General features: G+C 44.2%; 1 protein-coding gene across 1 annotated transcript; it reads right to left on the bottom strand.

Annotated features, from left to right (window-relative positions):
• Nucleotides 1-1,136: 1,136 nt before the first annotated feature.
• Nucleotides 1,137-12,449, bottom strand: LOC106855229 (organic solute transporter subunit alpha-like). The gene is made up of 8 exons (XM_014879708.2): nt 12,371-12,449; nt 10,866-11,017; nt 10,670-10,743; nt 9,141-9,299; nt 6,359-6,470; nt 5,322-5,468; nt 3,893-3,998; nt 1,137-3,444 (listed from the first exon to the last, which is right to left on the bottom strand). Exons 1-8 carry the CDS (start codon nt 12,447-12,449, stop codon nt 3,257-3,259), a joined length of 1,017 nt encoding a protein of 338 aa, XP_014735194.1. The 3' UTR covers nt 1,137-3,256.
• Between the last annotated feature and the right edge of the window lie 4,487 nt (nt 12,450-16,936).

The following is a 16,936-nucleotide window of genomic DNA, read 5'->3' as shown; positions in this document are numbered from 1 at the left end:
TAGCACATGGACACCCAAAGCATATGACTCATCTTTTCCCACGTTCTAATGAATTACTTCCACGTGCCTGAAGCCTCTTAATCCTCAATCACACACCTCTGTGTATGCTTATCTCTGTTTCATGTGTTAATCACAGAAAACACTGATAATATTACCTTTACCCTTCCTCACACGACAATCCCAGGCAAACAGGGCATAAAGATTATGCACTCACTCTAACATTTATTACTTTACTACAGATGTAAGCGAGTTGTGAAATTTATCTTTAGCTCTTGTCAACTGTTTTCAAATACTTCAATCACAAACACGTAGTTGAAAGTGACCTGAAAGGGATGGTTATCAGAGCTGAGACTAGAGGAAATTCTGGCTCTCTGTTTTGTTTTTCCATCCCCAGACTGATTAAGGTCCAGCTTGGAGGTGGTGACTTGCAATGTTTTCATTTCAAGAGTACCTGAATTAAAGCCCTGCAACGGAGGCCCCCAGGCACTTCCATTAGGCAGGACACAGCTATTGGTCTGAGCCAGAGGAGGGCAAGAAAGTCTTAATTAAATATATATAAAAAAAAATTTGTAACAATAAGGCCCACACATTCTGCTACAGTCACATAAACTGTAACTCAGGAAAGCTCTTATGCATGTATTTAAGAAAATATATATCTAATTTTGCTCTGAAAGGGCTTCTGTGTAAGTAAGTGATGTTTGGTATGAGATCTCTGTGACTGTGCATAGTAAACAGATTTGCTGCCAAATCCAAAGTCTGCTTGACAATCACACAGCACACCTTATTGCTGAAATATGTCAGATGAAGGTCACAACAAGTATTAAATAACTACCCAAAAGCATAATAGCTAGTGATACCTGTGGCTAAATCAGGCCCACACTGATATTTATGAGATATATTTAGCAGGCACTGCAGAGACATGACAGACAGCAGCCCAACAGTGACGAGTGAAGACTTTTGCTGTGGCCCAGCAGCCTACTCTGGACCTTCAGACGCCACTTCTCACACACTCCATCTGTTTTCAAATGCACTCTCCATGCTACAGCACATGGATCTGCTTTTCCATGCCACAGATCCCACCCATCAAAGCATTTCCTTGCAGAACTGCTACAGAAAACACAAAGATGCCTTACCAATCAAAAATATTTTATTTTCCAATTTTGAAGCTGATTGAACTCGCAGCCAACCACCCCAATGCTGTTATGAAATTCAGTATTGCTCTTCAAACCTATGTATGTACTTGTGGCCTAGATTACACTGATACAAAGCAACATCAGGAATATGCTAACAGTCATAATGTTAAAATACATTAAGAAGATTTCTCATGTTGAGAATAAGTTAGCTGATCCCAGTTAATTCTAATGCACTCTAATGCAGAGTAAAAATCTTCACATAAATTATCTTTCAAGGGAAAAGTGCAGATTCTCTCAAATTAATGCAGTTCAAGAATCTGTATTAATTTCCCAGACTGCCTACTTAGAAAAAAAGATTAAATATAAAAATTGTGTCAACCATTTAAAAACGAAAATAATTCAAGTTTTCTGCTATAATGGAATCCTTCAGTTGTTAAAGAAAATATCGTTTCTGATCTCAATCAGAAAGAAGAAAACATTTTCAGTCAGCCCAAATTTCTACTTCAAGTGGTTCACCAGTTGTTTTCAGAATGTTTAATTTCCCACCAACTCCCAAACTGAATGCAATGTTTTAATTCAATGTAAGCTGTAAATAAAGCCCTACTGTGTGTTGGAATGGGTCCAGAGAAGGGCCACAGAAATGATGACAGGGCTGGAGCACTTCAGCCTATGAAGACAGGCTGAGGGAGATGTTCAGCCTGCAGAAGAGAAGGTTCTGGGAAGAGACCATCTTATTGTGCCCTTCCAGTACCTAGAGGGGACTGCAAGAAAGACTCTTTTTAGCAGGGTCTGTTGCAACAGGACAAGGGATAAAGGTTTTCAACTACAAGAGCATAGATTTAGACTAGATGTAAGGAAGAAATTTTATAAGTGGGAGGTACAAACTAATGGAATGGGTGGACCAGAGAGGTGCAGATGCTCCATCCCTGGAAACATTCAAAGTCAGGTTGGCTGAGACTCTGAGCAACCTGATCTAGGTGAAAATGCCCTGTTCACTGCAGGGGCTGGGAGACCTTCAAAAGTCTCCTCCAACCCAGTATACTGTGACTCTGTCTGCCTAGCTTTGTTCTCTTGCCTTTCTCTGGACACACTCCAGCACCTCAATGTCCTTTTTGTCATGAGAGGCCCAAGCCCAAACAAAAAATTTGAAGTGTGGTCTCACCAGTGGGACAATCCTGCCCTGTCCTGCTGGCCACACTCTTGTTAATACATGCCAGGTGCCATTGGCCTTCTTGGCCACCTGGGGACATGCTGGCTTGTGGTCAGCTGGCTGGTGAAAGCACCCCCAATAGTCCTTTCAGCCACTCCCATCCTCACAGACCCTGTTAGTGCAAGGATCCTGAGTATCATTATCCCCATTTTCCAAATAGGGAACCAAAGCACCATGTAACACCAGGGACCATTGGCAGAAGACATCTCAGACTCTAACTCCTACTTCCCTTTTCCAGGCCACTGACAGAGAACCTGCTCTCCACAGGGAGAACAGTTGACATATTTACAAACAGTAACTGTGTATTTACCAATTTAGGAGGTGCATTGCCAAGGAATGTAAAAAGTCTTGCTCTAGAGAGATCATTGTTTCTGTAGGTGGAGAGCCCACATGGATTTGGGGATTTCAGAACAAACATATGAGACTGTATGTACTGATCAGAATTAGCCATGGTGAGCTCATGGTGTAGTGTGAGAGATGATCTATTGTGATGGAGGAAGAATGGAAAAATGCTGTGTTGGACATATGACAACAACCCAGGGTGAAAAAAATTTTAAAAGTAAAAAAAAATGAAAAATAATCACTCTGAATTAACTCAAAATCATAGCCATTCTAATCAATAAAAAATAAAATAAAATCACATTGTAAGACAGTTTGGCACCATCATGTGCTCAATGACAGTATAAAATGGTATCAAATCTTAGTAAATTACATGGTGTGAAAAGACTCACATCATGCATACATTGTTGGAGAATCAACAGGATTATCTTTACTGGTCCTTTCAGTACTGTAGCTCACAGGCATTTATGCCAGAAGTTGTTCCAGCATGGACAGTGGCTATTTTTGGTGCAAGAATATACAAGTTCCTGAAGTCGATCTTACAGTTCCTGCATAATAGGAGCATAGGAGGCTTCTAAACCTTTGGCAATCCATCTTCAACAACTGCACCATTCAGGATAATCTTAGGAGTCTGCTTCTTGTCCCCAGGCTCTTCAGCCACACACTCTGGGGGCTCTAGGTCATGGTATTTTCTCCGATAGAACACCCTTGAGATTACAGTTATCAGAAACATTTCCATAATGAGTAGCTGATGGGCTATATCTGCCAAAAAAAAGAAAAAGGGAGAGAAAGAAAAGCCCCCAAAAGACAAAAAATGAGTAATTGGCTTATTAATTTTCACCTGTGCAAAAGGAACAAACTCTATCATCCTGTCCCCATGTCTCTCGTACACAGCAACGACATCAGTTACAGAATTCCAGTATTGTCCATCAAAAAGCATCCAAACGCAAGAGATTTAACAGTAATTATGCAGGTTGATTTCTTTTCCTCTCATTTCTGACTCCAGCTCTTCTCATAATCAAGTTGTTCTCTGTGACCATGACAGCTATAAAACTTCTGTTCTTGTTTTTGAATTAAAAAATGAGATTCTCCAAGAGGTAGTGATACCATGAAATTTGTATTTTGGGAAAACACCAGAGACTGCCATTATATACATTGAACTGGTACTTTTATAAGTAAATGAAGAACATTCTTTCCCCAAAAAACTTACATGATCCTCTTACTGTAGAGGAGAGTGGTGGAGCACAGGGAATGATTTTTTGTGTAGCGAGCATGTTGATAATAGTGATCTGCAGGTGGTTCAGAATGACAATAAACTGCACCAGAAAGTGAAAAAAAATGCCTTAGCTACCAGAAAGGGCTTTATAGTTCACACAACAATTCTGCTTTAATAACAGAACCTCTTTTGCCTCATTTCTCCTTGCTTGCCCTCCCTTTCCCCCCATCTACCAGCAGGGTGCCTGCCATTCTGCAGAATTCATCTTAAGGTCAGGATGGTATTGCTCTGAATAGAAGTTTTATATTAATCCTGGACTTGAAAAGTATTTCTCCTCAGCCCTTCATTTGGGAGGTACATTATACACAGACCTCCCAGCAGGGATTTCTAATAATACTGAGTTCTGAATAATTGGTAAAAATGTTTAAAAAATTACAGTTAATTTGACCCATGAGCTTATGTTCTTCCTTAATGGAAGAAAGACTCAAAGCACATTTTTCCTGTTGTCTTCTCTTTTTGCCACAGCAGGGAGATGTAGTGTCCCCAAATGATATGAGACTGGCTTCTTTGCCAGAAGGTATGAGGGACTCTTCACAGCTTGAGTTCAGCAACCACCCCTTGCACATCACATTACACTGAGCCAAACCTTCACTGCCATGAGTTATCCAAATGCCTCTGTAGCTGCTGGTGGAACTGCCTGAGTCTTAACCCTCACATCAACAGTTTGCCATCCTGAACCTGAATTCACCCCAACACAGCTTTGCAGGTGTGACCATCCTGTTTATTGCCTTTATAAGTGCTTAATAATTTACCTAACCTCAGTGGACCAGCCTTGATGTATGTCCTGGATTCTGCTGGACTCTATTCAGAGTGATGTGGAAGAGGGTGGCCTTGTCCCTGTGCCTTTTCAATCTAACCTGTGTGGTTCTGTTCCTTACCTATGTAATGATTCACTATTATCTAATTCTGAAGTGCAGAATGGCCAAGAAAAATAGTGTTAAAACAGCATATTGTGGAATGCTGAAACAGTTCAAACAACAGCCACCTGCACAATGCAACATATCCTCTCTGAGGTACACACCAGCCCTTCAATATTGCATTTCAGGATACCACATGTACAAGGCTTCCTTCAAGCCCCACAGAAAGTGCTGTTGTGATTTCTGATTAAAATAGATTTTACATGGCTTTCACATCTCCAGCACTCCTGAGGGACTAGACGTAAATTGGCTCAAAGTGAAACTGAACAGCAGCCAAGGAGAGGGCTTCAAACGGATGCAGCTTTAATCAGGTAAAAATATGGCTTTGCACAGTGTGTTTAATGGGAAAAAATACCATAAATTTTCAACAAAGGAGTAAGAACTAGAGAGGCAGAGTAGTATCAGCAGTTAATAGAAATTCTTACCAGAAATATTAAAGTTCTCACCTGATAAAGAGCAAACTTTGGGATAATGTTCTTACACTTAAGGAGAATCCTAACTTTTCGAAACATGATTCCTACTGCCCACAGAGCAAAAAGGGTGAGGGCACCAACCAAGCAGCTGATCCATAGTGCAGGTCCTTTGGGAGACAACTGAGAAGCAAATCACACAACCTTATAGAACTTTACTTTACTGTTTCCAGGAAGAACTTGTGAACAAGTTATAATACTTGTTTCTGTCTCCATGAAAGCTACAGCAGCAGTTGCTGGGTTTTGCATGAGGAAACTGCCCAGTACCAACGGGAGTGTGGGCACAGGCTCTCCTCCTGCAGGCACCAACACAGAGATGTGTTCAGCCTGGGGAGGTGCCAAGTGACAACTCCTCAATGGTGCAATTTCCAGCCATGGAGTGTGTGCCTTTTCAGAGACCAGCAGCACCTCACAATGCTCAACAGCTCATGAGAGCATGTTCAGCCTGACATCTCAGATGGGTCATTCATTTTATACCATGAAACAACAACAAAAATATTACTTTCAGTCTGAGTTATCCAAGAGGTGCCAAATTATTATCAGATAGAGATTTCTCCATCATCTTGCAGGTTACAAGTTGCATGGCACAAAGCAGAAGTACAGTTCTATCCTTTCATTTTGCACAGATATAAAAATCACCATGACTTGCTGAAAAACATAGAATTAGGCTTCCTGTTGACATGCCAGTACATACATTTTTTTCTTAAGGCTGTTCCTTACAAAACACAGGGCAGATACATCCCACAGGGCAACTTGCAGTCCTGCTATTCTAACCATAAAATCTGGGAAATGTATTGGAGCATAATCTGATGCCCAACCCCCTTGATGCCCAATTTCTTTCCAAGAGAGTCAGGGAAAGCAGAAATTATATGCTTCTGGTCTCAAAAGAATACAGGAAGGACTCACTTGGAAGTGGTCCCAGATTTCACAGTTTATTTGTAGGCTAAGATAGTTACATCAGCCCTGAAACCTATGGATTTTGAGGACCTTCTCTGATTAAAATAGTTACTTACATTGTATAGGGCGTAATTGTCATTAGCCCAAAGCACTATTGATAAAAATACAAGCACAGGCCGAAAGACAGCAAACTGAAAGGTGCTCAGCTTCAGCCAAAAGAGGGTTTTCCTGGCCAAAAAAAAATAAACAACAAATAAATTAGATAGGCCAAGATCGTATTAGCAGCCTTAATAACATTTTCTGGATACTATCAACTGCAAAACATTTCCACTCCTATAGCAGTGGCTAAAATCTGGGGAGGAACAGCTTCAAGATTAGAAAATATTTCCAAGATTATCCCAATGTTTATTTAATAAAGTCTCTACAAAAATAGTATTTTTCCTGCTCTGCAAGCAAGTACTGCTAACCAGAGCTGGGCAAAACGTGATGTCTTTCTCTTCTCTGAAGCCAGCCAGGGAGACAGTAGCTGCATAACCGGTTTCTGAACAATGATGCCATTTGCTCTTGCCTTGTTGCCTTATTATTTCAGTTCTCCCATGAAATTGGACAAATCAGCCTGTTCCAGCCACTTCCTAATCCTGTGGATTCCTGTGTGGAATCACACAGACTTAGGTGAAAGGACTGCTGGTTTTCCAGTGCAGCATGAAGAGTACCATGTAAACATCTGAGTTTGCTCCTCTGTGGTGTAACAGAAGGAAGGAAAAGGCTCTCACTCAGTAAATTGCACAAGGCCAGCAGGACTGCCCAGGATTCCTTCACTTCTGTCAGTATAAAGTGAGTCCAGAACACAGCCTGGCACTAAAGGCCACCAGGAAAGGGGCAGATGAACTTTCTAACAGAGGGCATGAAAGCTGACTGGCCTGAACTCTCCTTCAGCTTTCACAGGAGAAGCTGCAGCTGCTACAGCTGCCTCATGTTTTAGTCTGTTACAGAGCATTATTTCCCATACTTTTGGTGTTGTTTTCACTGGAGTTCCCTGGGCCCTTGACACTGCCATCAGAGATGTCTCACAGACAACAGGCTGCCATTTAGTGTGCTAAAGGATATAGCCATGAACCAGGAATTACAGGAATTGCTCAATGAAAATAGCTAATCTTGTGGTTACAAGATTATCTACAGTACAAACACATGTGGAAAGACCTGCAATGGGCCAGCCACTTAATGTGTGCCTTTTCAAGGATTTATTATTTCCAGAGGGCTTTAAAGAATAATACAGATGACAAACAGTGCAGTCACTGCAATACCACGAGTTTTTTCCCTTGTTAACATGGGCCCATCTTTACTGATCACCAGACCTCTGCTGCCACAGCTCTCCCTATTGCATGGATTCTTACATTGCCTCATCTGTACCTTGTTCCCCAGGACTGCATATATATACTTTTTTTTTTTTAATTAATCTATCCCTTGGGGTAGCTCCCTGTTTTCCCATAAAAAATCTATAGAAGGAATGGGAAACTGACTTTTCTCTCATATAGCTTGCCAATATATATATATTTTTAAAGGTACCCTGCAATGGGAAAAGGCTAGAGGCTAGAAGCATATAGCAGATGGGTTTCCCAGTGGTACAGACAGTGTAAAAGGAGGCCTAAGCTCTCTGCAGAGCAAAAATTTTTTTTTTCTTTTTTAACAGACAGCTGTCCCTCCTGCCAGCTGTAGTAGGCACTGTCTAGCTCCTGAAATGAATCTGTATTAGCTGACATTATCCTGCATAAATTGCCACTGGGCTGAACAACAGAAGGCACAGTAGAGGATCCTCTCCCAAGCTCCCAGCTATAGAGAGGGTGATAGGCATAGGAAGAAAAAAAACAAAGGTACATTTTTTTATTGGTTTACTACCTCGTTTTCTTGGTACCCCCTCCATGTAAATATTTAGTGTTGCTCTATTAAAATAAAATTATGGAAACCAAAGTTTAGACTCTAATACCAAAGGGCAGTTTAAGGAGAAATTATTGTAATAAACAATTAGAATTTTTGAAAATGCATCAGAAACCACTATGCTGTGTTCTTTTTGTTGCTTTCCTTTACATAGATCATAAAGTCCTCTAGGTCCCTCTGACACTAAAGTCTATATCCTCATAGAAAACTCTCTTTTGTACGTTCAGTCCCTCAGATTTTGCTTATAAGGAGAGAAACAATCTCATGCTCTATGCCAGCAGGAAAGCTCAGGGAAATACACGAGGCTTCCAGGCTGTGGAATGCTGTATGACCAGGATGACACTAACCAGAGGAGGAGCTCTACCAGGCAGTGCTCAAAGGACAGGTTGATGTTACAGTGCATTGGCTCCTGCAGGTCACCATCCTTACCCCACTTCTCAAAGATGCTTTAATACTAAGTTTAGAAAAAGAAAACATCTGCTTTTGTCTCACCAGACAATGCCATTTCATTGAGAACAAAGCTTTATAAGAATTACATCTACTTTTTGTTTTAAAAATTATTTTAATCTCAAGTAGTTTTAAAGTAAAAATCCGAATGAAACATTTCCATTTTATCTAAGTGAGAGAAATTTTCTATCAAGGGAGCCTTCATTTTACAATTCTGCTTGTGAAAAATACCCAAACTCAAGACATTTGTTCCCTTCTGGAATGAAAAGAAACCGAAATGTCAATTGTTAGGTTTTCTAGAGTAGAAATTTCTCCTCCCACACACCTCTGTGTTATAGAAATTAAATAAATTACTGGTGGTGTACAGCCCCAAAGAGATGATAACTCTTTAAAAGAGACAGCTTGAGATGACCTGAGACTGACTTTTGGGAAGGTTTACTGTAATCCTGGCACTGCCAAGCTGGCTGAATTCCAGCAGCCGTTTTGAAGCTGGGCAGTGTTCAAGGGGAGGCTCACCTGGTGATGGGCACACGAGGGAGGCAGAGGCAGCAGCAGCAGCAGGGGCCGGTGCTGATGGTGAAGTGACCATTTTCAAACCGTCTGAGGAGCACCTTCTGGCCTCCACACTCTTTAATCATCATCATCAGGAACTTGTGGATAACTATGGCAAAAAATCTAGGAGAGGAAGAGAGTTCCAGCTTAAACTTGCCTGTGTGTCTCATATACCTGTGCAGGCCAGTGCCACCTTGTGTACAGGGTTTCTACACCTTATGCTTTGCAATCAACAAAATTCTAGCTCTATCTTTGAGAGGCCTTCTGCTTTCCATCACCTTGGAGGAGCAGAACAGCCCTAACCTCACTGAAAAAGGAATAAACTGAGGCACAGAGCGGGTGTGGAATCCCCCAAAGCCACTCTGGTGGCTGGTGGCAGAGTTGGCATTAGAGCACAGGCTTTCCTGGCCCCAGTCATTCTGGCTGTATTTTTCCATAAGTTATCTAGTTCTGACTAGTCAGAACTTTTTAGAACAAGTCCTCTTCCTCCTCAGACATGGCTTTCAACCAACAAACATGGCTAGGTTCATATAAATAGCTATCATTGAATGTGCTGGCCCAGGCAGGGTGTGGTTCCTCTGCAGACAAAGCACCGATTGCTGCAACCCCACCTCTCCCTCATTCCCCTGCTGCACATTCTCAACCCTACCCAGGAACTACAGATAATGGCAACAAACATGGAAATCAAATCAATAAATCAATAAAAAGAAAGCAAATCGTGGAAATCAAATCAAATCAATAAAAGAGGTCCTCTGCTGCACTGCTTGCAGCTTGGGCAAGGGAGAAGAGGGAATTTAAACATGCTTGAAGTGCCACAGGACTAGATTGTTGAAAGTTTCTGGCAATCTGCACTACCTGCACACATGCCAACAGTATTCCCTACTACTGTGTCGTCCCTCCTCTTTTACTCATCTCCAGATGTGGAGTGCTCAGGTCCCTTCTTGGTCCTGCCCACCAGGGCTGTGCCATCACCTCCAGAAAGCAGGGACCACATTTCTTGCTTCTTCTCTGTGCATGCCACAGCTGTCATGCTCACACATGAAGTGCTTTCATCAGGACAACTGTGGAACGTTTTTACATTGATTACATTTTTACATCGGGGGCTCACTTGGCACCATTAATAGTAGACCTCCATGGCTCATCATTTGTAAAAGTGCAGGGAAGAAGTCACAGGCCAGACTCTCATTCCACATGACATGCAGAGAGAGGAAAGACAGACTCCTGCTCCAAAGAGACTGTCAATCCAAGGAATCAGTTACATGGAACTCACAGATCCTTCATACTGATGTTCCCACACAAGGGCACTGTAGCACTGGGAACTGTTTCAGCATTTTCCACCTCCCAGGAAAGAGCTGCCAAGAGATTTCAACTCATAGAAAAAAATTACTGAATTGTTAAATTTACAGAACAATTGTGTTACCAAGAGCAGCAGATGTTTAAAGGGAAGAAATTCAGAGTTTGGAGCAACACCTAGAAACAAACAGAATACTCACATTCCTGCTGTGAAATCTGTAAACATTGCTGAACGAGGAATCCACATGCCAATGCATGAAGTAGTAGAGATCACCTAAAGAGAAAAGGGAGGAAGGTTGTATGAAGGGCAGAGATAAAGGTCATGTGGCTCCTGTAGATTTTCGGGGAAACCCTATTTTCAACATTGAATTTTATCTTGTTTCCATGTTAACTTACTGGAGCTGCAGCATTAATCCAAATTATGATTGATCTTTTGGAGGAGGGGATTTTCTTGTAGATGTAGACTGCTTCCTCTATAAACACCAGAATGGCAATGAGTGCCATCAGAGTCAAGGTTGCAAAGAGAAATCTCCCTGCTAGGTCAAGGCCTGCAGAGAGAGAAAAGAAAGCAGAGAGTTCTGATTTATTTCATAAGCTTTTCAGACATTAATGTAACACCATCTCTGAGGGGCTTCTTTGCCCCACTCCTGCAAATACTTGCACTCATCCTTAGTTACACAGGCAGACCACTGACTCCACAGAACCATTCAAATACTGAAGTTCATGACTAAATCTTTCCAGGATCCACAGACAGTAGGCGGGAACAATACGCCTTCACCTTCTCAAAGCATTATGCCATAGTCCCTTTCAGAAAAGGGGAGTTCCAGGACAAATATCCTTAGGTGAATGTAAATATGTAGCAGAAATAAATGTATAATCTGGGAACTTTTCCAGGCAGGCTACTAGCAAACATGTATTCACTCAGTATTTGTTCTCTGCTTCCATTATAGTTCATAGGCATGTTACATGTAACTTCCTTATGGAGGCAAACTTACAAGAAGCTCAGTGGAATTTTGTAGGGCACACGAACAATGTAAGGAAAATAAATATATATTCCCTGATATACCTAGCCTGAGATAAAACTTGATGTCTTCACCAAAATTATTTTTACTTCTTCCTTAAAGCTGCGTATGGATATCAACATTTACCCATAGGGGATAGGTTTTATGTCTCCATTGACACTGGGTATGGATATCAACTTTGACCCACAAGTGATGGTTAAAATGAATTTTCTCCCAAGGGATGTGTTTCCAAAGACAGAAAAAGGCACGGCAGTGGAGTCATGTTTAATTTAGGAGAAGTTCATGCTCATCATCAGTACTAACTCCTGCCGGACCCGCAGCCTATCTGAAGGCAAAGCAGAGACTCTGCCCCAGCCTCTTTAACCTAACCTGCTTCAGAAAACCTCAGCACTTGCAGACTTGGCTGCAGGCGGGTCACTGCATGTCTCAGCGGACATCTCCACTCCTTAAATCTCACCGGACGGAGCCAGAGACCCGGCGCAGCTCCAGGGGCCGGTTCAGCGCTCGGCTCCGCAGGTGCCGGGCGGCCCCGTTCGGTGACATCGCCACCCGCGGGCCGGGCTGGGGCCGTGCTGGGCTCTCGCCCTGCCCCGGAGCCGCATCGACCCCAGACAGGGGCAGGATCGGCCGGGACAGGCGGATGCCGGCCTCTGCTCGGGGATTTCCTCGCCGGGGAAGACCGGCGAAGGGGCATGGAACGGCAGGGACAGGGACAGGAGTACGGGCACGGACAGGGGGAAGGACAGGGACAGGGACAGGGACAGGGGGACGGGCCAGCCCCCTCCATCCCGCCGCGGGTGGGTGCCGAGGGCGATGCCGGGCAGGAGCCGCTCCCGGGCGTCCGGCGGGCAGCCCCCTCTCCTCCCGCCCCACGCTTACTCTGGAGAAGCTCCTCCGCGTAGGGCGGCTCGCTGGAGCCGCAGGACGTGTGCAGAGTCCCGTTCGCCTCGCCCTCCATGGCTGCGCGGCCGCCGGCCCCGGCGCGGTGCCCTGGCGGTGCCGGGGCTGGCACGGGCGGCGGGGTCGGTGCGTGCCCGGCCGCCGGTCCCGGGCGAGTGCGGGCGGCGATGCGCGGCGCAGTGCCGGCGGCGGGGCCCGGTTAATGATTACCCCGGAGCCGGGGCGGGCGGGCGGCGCAGGGACCGACCCCGCGGAAAGACCCTGCAGGGACCGATCCCGGAGGGACCGATACTGCAGGGACCGACCCCAGAGGGACCGACTCCACAGAGACCGACCCCACAGGGATCGACCCCGCGCTTCCTCTGGCGCCCATCGGCCCCGGTACAGGGACACGGGCACCGCTGAGCCCGGGACAGCGCCGAGCTCACCCCGCGCCCACCCCGCCTGCCACGGGCAGCGGCTGCTCCCGGCTGTTCCCGGCTATTCCTGGCTGTTCCCGGCTGTTCCCCGTGTCTCTGCCCGGCCTCGGAACCCGTGTCTCTGCTTGCGGAGCCCAGCCGGCCCTCCCCGGGCCCATATTCACAGCCCCAGGGTGTCGGGGCACCTGGGGCCGAGGGGGCTCTGGAACCGGCCGGGGGCGGGCAGGATCCCCACGGCTGTGGGGGCTGTGTCTGCCTCCGCTCCAGCCGCGGGGCACGGGCAGAAAGCTGCTCGGTCAATGGGGCAGGTGTTAGAGGGGCTTTTCATGGAGCCCTTCACCAAAGGCTTCCCCGATCATCTTGGCTGAAACGAGGTGAGACGCTGAAGGAGAGCACAGCGAGAGTAGGAATATACTGAGAAATTCTCCACTTTCCTACACGTTTCCTCTACTGGAAGGATTCTTTCTGCAGCCTTTTCAGGCTGTTTCCAGGAAAAGGGAATGAGTACTGAAATGATGGAATTTGGTGACGCACCAAGTTGTTCAGGACACTCGGGCTGAAAGGTGGCTAACCCTAATGGTTACAGAGTTGAGTGACAAAATGACAGGGACACACTGTAACAATGAGCACAGAGTGTTGTCCGAGGAGGGGAGGACAGTCCTAATTACCTGTGTAGTGATAAATGATTGCCACTCACAAAAAAGATCCTGAGGGCACAGTGGATAGTCCTCAAAAATGACAGCAAGAATCAGTGTGGTACAAAATGCAAAGGACTGTGAGAAATTTGTGGATAAATAAAGGAAGACACGAAACAGCAAAAGTACATACGGAGGCCTCCCTTCACCGTGGTGGTGTTCTAGAAAGTTGAACAAATGGAAGTGGGGTGGTGACGAATTTAGTGACATTTTTAAGCACCAAGGGCCCCTGTGGTAAGGGCTGTCATCTTGCAGTTTTCACAGGATTTCCAAAGGTTTTACAGGAAGGACAGGCCAGACACTGAAACACGGCTATGAAGAGCACAAGGATGCAGGGAGAACTGGACTGCTGTCTAACATCAGCAGGTACCCAACTGAGAGAAGGCAGGCTCCTTCCAGAGTGACAGGATTTGGGAGCTAGACAGATGAGGCTACTGACAGACTGTTCTCTGTCAGGAGAGCTTGGTTACAGATCAGAGTAATTTATTTTGAGTCCTCCTTGGCATTGCTGGCATTGTTTTCACTGCATTGAGAGGTGAGGATGAAAGCCTTCCAGTTTGACCAAGGGATGAGACAGTAAGTGGCTGTTGCAATGGGGTATCTGCCCAAATTTCACAGTCTGCCCAGAGCATTCTCCACCCAGCACATCTGCTGCTGCCCAGCTGCAGAAACATACAGGCAAAACTGTTCCAGCTATTTTCTATTTGAAAATCTGTTTTCTCATCCTGAAGAAACAGTTGCTAGTAGAGAGGAAAATTACCTTAAAATACCATTCATTTTCTACACAGTTTGCTTGGGTTTTTTTTAGCCACCTATTTTCAGGTGGTCACATATTCCAAAATGTAACCGAAAGCTCATTAGGATTGCTGAGATTTAAGGATGTCCCAAGGCCTTTGAATGTTCTTCCTGAGCAGACACAACAGGATTCCCATCTGTTGCCATTTTGGTTGCCAGCTCCTTGTATTCCCTGAAAGCTAAAAATAAAAGCCCCTTACCTGTGAATTCCTTTTTCTGAATGAGGCAGGTTTGGCAATGCTTGTGTTAAAGACATTCATATACTAAGTAAAAGAGACTCAAGAATTCCTTGAACTCAATAGTCATATTGAGTCACTGACAGTCATATTTAAGCCATTCAGAAATATTAGTTTGGAACAAATACTGCAGCAGACACTGAACATGGCATTAGAAAGTTTTCTGTTTCAAACCTATAGAAAATTAACAGGTTGGGGTTTAGAGGTTAAGGATTAATTCCCACTTGCTGCTGTATGGGTCTAATTCCCCAACTCTCTTCTTCTACTGGAGTGTCTCATGCAAAATAGAGTCTAAAAAGAGAACCACAGACCTATTGTGATTCCTTTTTTCAGAAACACCATTTGCCATTTTTGGGTCAAACATTGGACCCACTTCCTTATAAGCTGCCATGTGTCCTGGAGGGAGTGTGTATCACCTCTTCCTCACATTCTGGACTGTGTCTTGGCAGCAATATTTGCCTGACAATGTTTTATGTAATAAAGCAAACTGAAGAATATGCCATGATCCCTCAGTTACCACAGCTGGAGGTCTGCTGCTCTGTGCACACTTTCTTAGACCAGACTCTTCAGCACTGCCCTCTCTGCTCTGCCTTCTAAGCCAAATGCTGTGTCTCTACATCAACAATGGATCCTTCAAATTCCCATACACCTGAGTATGTTTTCCTCCCAGCTTCACTATTCCAGTCTTTGGTTAAACCTTTTAGTTCAATATATTGTATTTTCCATGAAAAACCAGCCAACCAATGAACCAAACCCCAAAGCATTAGAAGAGTATTTATAAATGGATCACCTATCCATCAAGAGATTGTCACAGAATAAAAACCACCTCTGAGCACAGTTCCCTGCCTCTGTTGACCAGGGGCTTTTGAGTACTTGGTGGTTCAGCCCTTTACAGATACTGCACAGCTCCGACTTGTTTCTTCTCAAGAAACATTTGCTCCTGCTTTGCCTCTTTGCTTCTAATTGTGTTCATCTTTTAAAGAGCACTGCAGATACTTATCTTTCTTTCATTTTCATGATGACTTTCATTTTCACTTGCCTCACTGCAGGGATTACTGGGTCCTCTTAGCTCTGTGGAACAGGATGCCTGTTGTGACCTTTGCCCCATGACGTGTGGTCCAGAGGAGCTGATGCCATTTGTGGTGTTTCCCTGAAGGAATACTGGCCTTCAGAAGGTGACACAGCCCCTCTACCCCATGTTGGTGGGCCAAGCCCATAGACAAAAACCTGATGTCAGCCCTGGCTCAGAAACTGAACAGCAGGAGATCCTGCAGGTGATCTCAAAGCTCCATTGGACAGGATAAATAGGATAGGCTATTTCATTTTGGTTGTAGGAAGTGCAGCAGACATCAGCATCATCTGTGCAGGTGGGAAAGATGGGAAATGCAGCCTCTTTCACAGAATCATTCCGTCTGGGAAAGACCTTTAAGATCATTGAGTCCAACCACAAACCTAACATTGCAAACAGTTCTGAGGCAAGGTTAACTCACCTCCTGGAGGGGTACACAAACTTCAGAACCCTTACATTCCCTTAGTCAGGGAAAATGTACATCACCTGGAGAAGGTTCCAGCTGATTCTGAAAGGGCCTCAATAGCTTTGAACGCCAGGGACAGATATCATTATGCGGAGCAGCTGCATTGGCTAAGTAAGGTTAAAAAACAAGTTAAGCATTTCAGGTTCAGTTGTAGAAAGTAAAGGATTTGAGTTGTAGATGAACATACTCCGGAGGTGCCAGAAGGAAAGGTTACTGTGCCTACCTGATTCTTTTCTGCTGGCAGTTCTGGTCATGAGCCTCCAACCACACAGATAAATCTGCCAGTTTGGCAGACACAAATGATTTTAACTGTTTAACCTCATCCACTGCATTTGCTTAAGACAATTTGGAGGCTAACTGATACAGAGTGATGAACTGAATCATCCCAGAAAGAGCCTAACATTCGTTAATAGGAAAGGTAATTATCCTTTTAAGTGCTGTTGCTGGTTTTGAAATGCTGCATTTGTACATTAATTTCATGAAAAAGGAAGTAGAGCTTGAACAGCACCTCTGCTAGAGGTACACAGGGAGCAGCACTATAAAAGTAGTTGCAGCTATGCTTATATGAAAGGCTGGGATCTATACTGATGCAAGAAACTCATAATGTCAGTAAAAACTTGTGTCAAGGAGTCTTTAAACTTGGGTTAATGTTTCAATACAATGAAAGCAACTGGCTCTTCATTCATTTTTCGCTGTGATGGACAGAAAACAAAAAGAAATAAATATAAAGAAAAGGAGCATTCACAGAAAGGAAAGAAAAAATGAAAGATGAGAGGAAAAATAATACCAACTGATGATTTAAAATAATGCCAAAAGCTAGGCTTAATTCATTCACTCTCAGGAAGGGAGGTATCCCCAATTCCCT

Source organism: Sturnus vulgaris, chromosome 2, assembly GCF_052056855.1.
Source record: "Sturnus vulgaris isolate bStuVul1 chromosome 2, bStuVul1.hap1, whole genome shotgun sequence".
NCBI lineage: Eukaryota > Metazoa > Chordata > Aves > Passeriformes > Sturnidae > Sturnus > Sturnus vulgaris.
The sequence above is the reverse complement of the archived record's forward strand: the minus strand, read 5'-3'. Positions and strand labels throughout refer to the sequence as shown.